The sequence below is a fragment of the Zootermopsis nevadensis genome, unplaced genomic scaffold (genome assembly GCF_977971745.1).
Source record: "Zootermopsis nevadensis isolate Lab colony 2312 unplaced genomic scaffold, Znev_1.0 Znev_ptg000028l, whole genome shotgun sequence".
In the NCBI taxonomy this organism is placed as follows: domain Eukaryota; kingdom Metazoa; phylum Arthropoda; class Insecta; order Blattodea; family Termopsidae; genus Zootermopsis; species Zootermopsis nevadensis.
In genome coordinates, this window is record NW_028259160.1 from 8,321,812 (window position 1) to 8,330,546 (window position 8,735).

The following is an 8,735-nucleotide window of genomic DNA, read 5'->3' on the forward strand; positions in this document are numbered from 1 at the left end:
GCAGTTGCTGATAATTTACAAAGCATGGTCTTCCTGTATGTGGGGCTTGAGTATAAGACCAACAGTCATTCATAGAAAAATGTTATACTGATCACATGTTTTGAAAAAAATGTGGGCACAGTTTGAAGGATTTTTGGTACTTGGAACATAAGGAGTTATTAAGGACTTCAATGTTACAGCTTCTTCTTTTTTAACTGTCCAGCAGCAATCATGGTTGCCGCTTATTCCAAAAATTACATATTACAGCATGACACTACATTAAAATAAGGTATAAATGAACTACTATAATGGTGAATATTTATTAAATACTGATAAACTACATCGAGGGGGTGGTATAACTATGTTTATTCATAAGACTGAATAATGGAACCACGCCCTGAAGTCTGTGAATACTGTATGATTGGAACTAAGCAGTGTCTATACAAAATGCTTCAATTAAACAACATTAGATCATTAAAACTTCAACTCTATAAAGAATCACTAAACTGACTTTCACTCAAATAATATTTAGTCCTTTAAAATTTCAAATCTATAAGGAATCAGTAAACTAACTTACACTTTTTAAATAACATTTAGTCTTGAAAACTTCAAATCTATAAATAATCAGTAAACTAACTTTTACTTATATAACATTCAGTTAAAATCTTCAATGCTGCTTTATTTGTGGAAATTTATTGCCTATAGAGTTTCACCAACATTCACATACAACACAGTTATTTACAAACTACAGGAACATGTCTTGCTCTGAATCAATTCAAAAGTTGAAACAAGAATGAATGTTCCATGACAGTAAAGCATGTCATTAGTTTTATTGCATAAAATGCTTGTCTGAATACATCCACACTGATAATATGCCTCTGGCAGCAGATGGGTAAGGATATATTTTTCCAACCAAATATTGCATCTGCTTTATACACACACCTTGTTTGCTTCATTCATGTGATAGATAACAGCAACCTAGCATACCCCCACAATACACTAGTGACAAAAGTGAGCCTGTGCAAAACTGAAAAATGGAAACTGCCCCTTATACATGATTCATAGTAGGGTTAAGTACTATTTTCTTCAAAGAAGACTTCTTATGTAATGTACAAACATTTCCAAACATTTTAAAACTAAAAAGACATGTATCAACAGGAATAATAATCTATAATCTGTACACAATATTGTATAAACTATAGTACACTCAGAATAAAATGTCATTATAATACAACTTATAATTACAGAACAAATCAAACCCTCATTGGCATTTTATAAAAAATTAATTCTGAGAAGTTACTTTTTCTGTGATTAAAATAGATTGTAAGATTATGGGGAAAATGATAACTTTCTAAAACCATTCTCTCATTTTCAGTATTACATTCTGTTGCACTGCATTTGAACCAAATTTTGAAAAACAAATTTGTAAGCTCCATTATTATAAAATTACTTCACTCAAAAGTTTATAGAAAATGTGAAACCTTTAACACACTTGGTACAGTCCAAATTGTATTTAGTTTTATATGTTGTTGCTTTGGTAAAAATGCAAGGAATTTCTATTAAATTCTTTATAAATCGGAAATCTTATTAAGACGCCTTTAATGTAATATAAAACGACTACAAATAATGTATATCTCTATTGTGTCAATCATCTAAAAGGAAGTGCATGTAAGTATATGCACTGATCACCTACCAAGCAGGGTATACAAGGATGAAATCAAAGCAATTCAGTTTGTATCTTCTGTAACTGTCTTTTAATAGAATGGTATTCTCATCATACACCAACTTATTTTTAAACTTTAGCTTTATTTTTACTGTGTCATGGTTTGTCACTGCTGTAACATACACAACTATGATTAGTCATCCACTAGATTTTGAAGGAAACATTATATAACCCTATTGTATTACATCTTGTGATCAAAATATGAGAATAACATTTTCACACATACACTCAAAGGTGACTTCCTACAGAAGTATGAAAATCATACAAATGCAAAACAATGGTAAATGTGAAAAGAGAATTAAAAATTCTCATTCACCCAGTGCAGTAATGTTGCAAAGTACAAAAACAAAGAGGTTTCAAGTTGTATGGCGTTATTTCAAGTTCCTCATTTCCACACTGCAGACCTGAGATGTCACAGTGCTTACATTTTAACTCTCATTATGTACAGATACTGAAAAAGACCCTGCAACAACCAAGAACTAGGCACACTATATGGCAGTTCTTATAAGAACATCAAACACCATACAGTCTTTAGAAAGACATCACATATTGAACACACCAAACTGAACAGCAAAGATTTTCAAACACAAGAATATGAGGCCTTTATTATATGAAAACTAATGCACACAACTAACTTAATGCTTTCTAATGACCAGTGTGGTTCCACATCTACACTAATCAATTATTTTTCACTTCACGACTTGTTAATAACAGTCTTGCTTATAAATCACATTCTCACCTTTTACTAACCAGTGTGCTTCTAGAAAGGATCACATCTTTCCTTTTTTTTTTATTAAGAAAGAATTATTTCTAAATGTGTATATAAAAGAAATCTATATTTCTCACCTACATGAAATCTCTCCTGCGAGGGAAAAGACCCAAGACACAAAAAATGACAAAAATAAAACGTTTAAACTTCTAAGAGTTTAACATGTAATGGATAAAAGGTAGACCAATGATCTTGAAAATAAGGTTAGAATTAATTTTTTGCTAAAGGGAGGGGGCCACAGCTTAAGCAACACAGACATGCTTCTATAAACATGTATTTCACCTGCAATTTAACAGTCAGTAGTTATGCATTTAAAAACTACAGAGTTTTAGGTCTTGAAACTGTTACTTTCTTTCCACATCACATTTCCATTAAAGGCTGTTACAGGAACATGTATGAAGTCTATGACATTCTACTACATTTACGCCTTTAACACGTTGCTTGGAAATTAATAAGAACCGAATACATATGATATTAGTGCAAAATGTAATATGAATCTTGACTGAAGCATTTTCAATGGTGAATATAGCTATATTGAAGGTAGAGCTCTTTCAATAGTGCCATTCACATGCCTTTCAAAGGACAATATCAACAAAACCATTATCCAAGTTCTGAAACTATTTTCATGTTTATAAAGTGTTCTAGCTTCATCACTTCAGTATTAATCACCATTAATCTGTAATAAATAATACTTCTCTTCACATGCATTCATGAAATCAATATACTGGAATAACTCTCTTTATTATGAAATATATTAACAAAACATTTACATACTAAACAATAAGAAAAACAGGTGCTAATAACTCTTACCCCTCCTTAAACAAAATTAAGTGCTGGGAGATCACGCTCTCATTCAGTCAGTTGCTACACATGTTGCAGCATGTAACAGAATTAAGAAACTCAAATATGAAACCAGATTACTCCCTTCCTAATATACAGATTCAGCAAGGAAAATGTTAAGTTGTAATTAGTATAATCTTAAAAACTTTGCATACCATGTAGTGTATTAGAATATAAAATAGCAAACAAACAACTATTAACACTATAAAAAAGACACTATTGCCATACGCGTTTCAACCTCAAGAGGTCATCATCAGTGGCATCAGGGAAATTAATTCATTTAATCAAATGGTTTAAACTGGATTTAGAAAATAAATAATGAAAAGGGTATTTGACAAAAGTATTTTAAGCGACACTGCACTAGATGTTGTTATTCATGGGAGTAGAACTCTGCACTTAGCTACTGATCTGTACGGATGATGCAACTACAGCTCGCCGAAGACCAGCTACGGCCACCAGACCACCGGATCAATAGCTAGAGTTCTACTCCCGTGAATAACATCTAGTGCAGTGTCACTTAAAATACTTTTGCCAAATACCCTTTTCATTATTTATTTTCTAAATCCAGTTTAAACCATTTGATTAAATGAATTAATTTTGCTGATGCCACTGATGACCTCTTGAGGTTGAAACGCATATGGCAAGTGTCTTTTTTATAGTGTCAATTTTTTTGTTTGCTATTTTATATTGTAATTAGTATAATCAGCTTTTTATGAATCAGAAATAATGTCTATTATTAAGAGACTGTATTCTTATAATTTTTATGGTTTCATATTGGTTTGTGGGAAGCGTGACAGTACATTTGTAGGACGACAAAGCTCGTTGATATCAAGGCTGCGTCCATGACAACCGAGGATACTTCAACGAAGATCAGGATTGTCATTGACCTGTTTCTTTATGCGTAACAGTATAGTTGTATACCATTGGTCTAGCCGTGAAATTGAATCATAATCCTTCACTGCTTCAGTGAAACCATCCACATTCTGCTCTTCCATGTGATCAATCAATACCTGAAATACAATCAAGACAAATACATTTGACAGTCTCAATTACATGTGGGCAAAAATAATATTTCTTTCTTAACTCTGTGATTTTCAGTTATGGAACATTTTCTAACACCTTAATGTTTCATTATTAGATATATGAAATACTGTATTATAATTAATAGAAAATTAAGAACTACTCTCAGTCAATTTATGATTCAACCACATGGCTTTTCCTACCTTGAGCAGCTTATATTCTCGTGAATCTTGGAAGGCTGGATATAATTCCTGGTAACGCTCCAAAGCATGCTGTGCATTCAGTACATCCACACACAAGTGACAGAGTGCTGCCCGGAAGAAGTATTCCTTGCAACTATACTTCAGAAGAGAACTTTCCAAAGATGAAGATGCCACCTTTACAAACACAATGACAGTAATTTATGCCAAATCTATGAGCAAATATGACTGAAATGTAAATATGTGTAAAATAAGTGAAAAAAGATCACTTACTACTGTGTGCTTTACATACATAATGCAATATGAATAAGACAAATGACACGGTACAAAAATTTCCAATTAATTACAGTTTTCATTCCACTTTCTAAATATATGACAATTTACTTTTAACTTCATCTGATGTCTAGGTGTTATTAAAACCATAATGTTTTGAAAGTTGATTCTACTTCTGTCTTCAGGCAAAAGGATTGTAACAGCCAATCTGTTGAGCCCCCTGGCTCAGCTACTCCCAAATCTGACAGTAATTACATAAAAATGCCAAGTATGAAACCGGCTGATAACAATCATCTGTGGGAGATAACTCATAACTGTTATATTGGCCCAAGTATGATCTCTTTTCTAACCCAAAGTTGTCTGTGAGAGATAAGACCTGCATTTTCAAGTCAAGCATCAGGGACAACTTTACCTTTATCTTATATGACTGACAATATTTTGACAGACATATTGGATACAAAGCGTCTGTTGTGCAATCACAATCACTTCCTCACCTGTTCATATATCTGTATTGCCTTATCATAGTTTTCCAGTTGTGCTGCATACTGAGCTACTTTCAGCATACACTTGTTGGCTGATGAATTGCTTTCTTCCCCCTTGAAGTAATCAGCAGCCTGCTCATAATGTTGTACAGCACGATCAAGGTCTACAGCTTCTGTCTCATATAATTCTGCAATGGACTGATGATGTTTTGCTGCCATTGTAAACCTCCCCATGTCTGTATAGATCTCAATAGCCTTTAACAGGCTGCTTACAGCCTCTGTGGATAATAGTGGTAGATAATCTTATTGTATTTGTTAATCATAATTAGCACAGCAATTATTATTTATTTATACGAATAATGACATGGATGACAATAATATTCTTTTAATAGCACAAAACATATCACAACTACTTTCCCACACATTTGATTCTCAGATGATCAGGGCTCCAGACATATGCTCATCCACTTGCCAGTGACAAGTTGCTTCAGTATAGCAGTATGGGTGAGTGGATTTCAAAATGTAGAGCATACTTTAGGGAACAAATTTACAGTACAGTGACCTTTTATAACTGTCACTGAATTTATGATGTGGTTATAAATGCTAGACTAACAAATTATTCTAACCCAACCAGTTAAATTATTTATAAGTTAAAGTTAACTTGTCAGTGTATTTTAAATATATACAATTTCATTATTATTTCTGAATCACTACTCAGTCAGCACTACATTATCTCAAGAGTTCATGTAACACTGTAAAATTAACTGAATTTGCAAACAATATGAAACAAATGAAGAGTGGAAAATATGGGAAATTCTGGCAAGGATCTCCCAGAGAGGAAAACTGGAGACAAAGATATAGGCAGTCCAACATTTAACTAAAACACAAATGAATTACGTCTACATCAGAAAAGTCTTTGGAAATATCCACTTAATGTAATTATTTATCACTGAAAATCCAATTGCAAATAACCAAGTAAAGGTACGTTAATGCTAATATAATTACTGTAACTGACGAAATAAATCTCACCATTTGGATCAGATTTCTTGAAGCAATTTGCAGCATCAACGTAATTGGTTGCTGCATCATGTTTGTTTCCTGCTTTTGCATGGAGAGTGGCTGCTTCACAGAAGGCATTTCCAGCAGAACCCCACTTTTTTGCCATTTTAAACATGTTTGCTGCTCGTTGATAACAATCAACCGCCTCTTCTACTTTAGAGGATCCCCTGAAAGAACGGCAAATAATAAGGAAGGCCTACTTACTTTCACAGTAATGAAGGATGGCCAAGCTGTGTATTGTGACAATTTTCAGTCTTTCACAAAGTAGACTGCTTACAGATATTATTAGTTTCACTGTTACATTTTCTAAGGTTAACTTTAAAAAGTGGGTGCTGGTTTAAGAATCAAAAAAGCGTGAGTTTGCAAACCTGGAGCTCATATAGCCATCAATTAAAACAAATTTCTCGTATCGACTGGAATAATTACCCAAATAATGATCCAAAAAATCCTTTCGATGAGTTTAACTTCTTTTCTGCTTCTGCCATCAACTGCATAGCTTTCTGCTCGTTATCTGACATTTTTTACGAAAACGTTTCTTGTGAACTTCAGTTTTGCAATTTTCTACCACTTGCTTATTGACGAAATGTATTGTATTCCTACCACTAGAATGCACTGGTAACCAAACTGAAAGCGCAAGTTCAAAGATGACATTCGATCACGTGTAGTAACATAACGTTAGTGTCATTTATTACGTACCAACTGTCCATATCTTTTCTAATGTCACTCACCAGTAAGTTTCTAATTAAGATCTACAACTTAATTTGAAACTCATTTCTGTGAGGTGAATATTTGGTAAAACAGGAACTAAAACTCTACTCATAAAACAATGGTAACAATAATGTAAAACAATATAGGATATTTATTAATTTCTGAAGGGAACAAATTTAGCATGTCATGGAGTTCCTTTATGGGGTAATGCAACAGACAAAAATGAAGTATTTAGCAGTGAATAGAAAATCACTAGAATGATAGGTGGTGTAAAAAAGAAGTCTTGTACATAATTATTAAAAAAATTTAATATACTTCCCCTTGCAAGTGAAGTACTCTCATTTGTCATGGATAACCAAAAATTTTCAAATTCTGACACAAAGTACAAACACAAGACAAAAATGACCTCCACATCCCAAATGGTAACCTCACTGGAGAGAAAGATGCATCTAAAGCATCTAAATAAATCCCATTCTATTATGTAGGATATAGGGTTTGTGAACTTTTCCTAGTACTTATAGGATATGTAACCTGAATCAAGGAGGTTATGGCAGGCTATACATAGAAGATGGATGGGAGAAACAAAATTGACAGTGGACCCTTCCGTATAGACCTATTTATGTCAAAATACCTGTACAGAAATTAGATGGGAAGTCTAGTTTCCTTAAACCTGTACCCTATGGTATCCACATGGTAAGTAGAGTCCTCAGATATAAAAGTGACAGTGGAATCACGGTTCCAGAGAATTTGACGTAAACATGTCTCTGTATTTAAATTATACTAGGGCAGAACGCTCCTTTCGGAGCTCCTCGGAGGGGTTGGTCAAGTTTTTAAAAAGCAACGAACCCCTTCGGGGGGGGGGGGGGGGGTTTGCGTTTTAAAATCTTGTGTAAGAAACTAAACTAAACCCCCCGAATGGAGGGTTAAAACACTTGACCAACCCCCTTTTTCGGGGGAGCTTGATCAAGTGTTTAAAAAGCAACCAACCCCCTTTCGGGGGGGGGGGGGGGGGTTGGTTGCGTTTTAAAATCTTGAGTAAGACACTAAAACTCGGCATTGTTGTGTTGTACTCGGCATTGTTGTGTTGTACTCGACATTGTTGTGTTGTACTCGGCATTGTCGTGTTCCACAACAATGCCGAGTTTGTTTATACTCGGCATTGTTGATGACGTAATTTATTGACGAGGAATCACAATTTTTTATAATAGATTACGTCTCTGTAATGTAAAGTAATGAAATGTAATGTTATCTTCAATGTCATCCATCTTGTTACGAAAGCGGATTGTTGACGGCAGTAATTTAACACAACAATGCCGAGTAAAACAGATGACGTTTGTTAGGTAACATAACAATGCACGCAAGCTAACCATTGTTGTCGATTTGTTGATACGGATCTTACACATTTTCGTTACACTTTTTTGCCGAATGACCCTTCCATTTAGACGTATTTACGTCAAAAAGGGGAAAACTACTGAAAATAAATCAGCACTCGGCAATCTACCACAGCAGTTAACACAGTAACGTAACGGTGAAAGGTGACTAAAAGTCACATATTTTTCAATAATCAATAACTAAACATTGTTTTAGGATCATAAAACAAATGACATTACTGTTGCTCCTGCATCAAGAGTTCATGTGGGCATCATAGCCTTCATATGACACAGAATTCACAAAGCTGCACA

General features: G+C 34.0%; 1 protein-coding gene across 1 annotated transcript; it reads right to left on the bottom strand.

The window, feature by feature from the left end:
* Window positions 1-650: 650 nt before the first annotated feature.
* alphaSnap (Alpha-soluble NSF attachment protein) lies at window positions 651-6,966 on the bottom strand. The gene is made up of 5 exons (XM_022069159.2): window positions 6,772-6,966; window positions 6,316-6,512; window positions 5,299-5,564; window positions 4,535-4,708; window positions 651-4,321 (listed from the first exon to the last, which is right to left on the bottom strand). Exons 1-5 carry the CDS (start codon window positions 6,861-6,863, stop codon window positions 4,172-4,174), a joined length of 879 nt encoding a protein of 292 aa, XP_021924851.1. The 5' UTR covers window positions 6,864-6,966; the 3' UTR covers window positions 651-4,171.
* Between the last annotated feature and the right edge of the window lie 1,769 nt (window positions 6,967-8,735).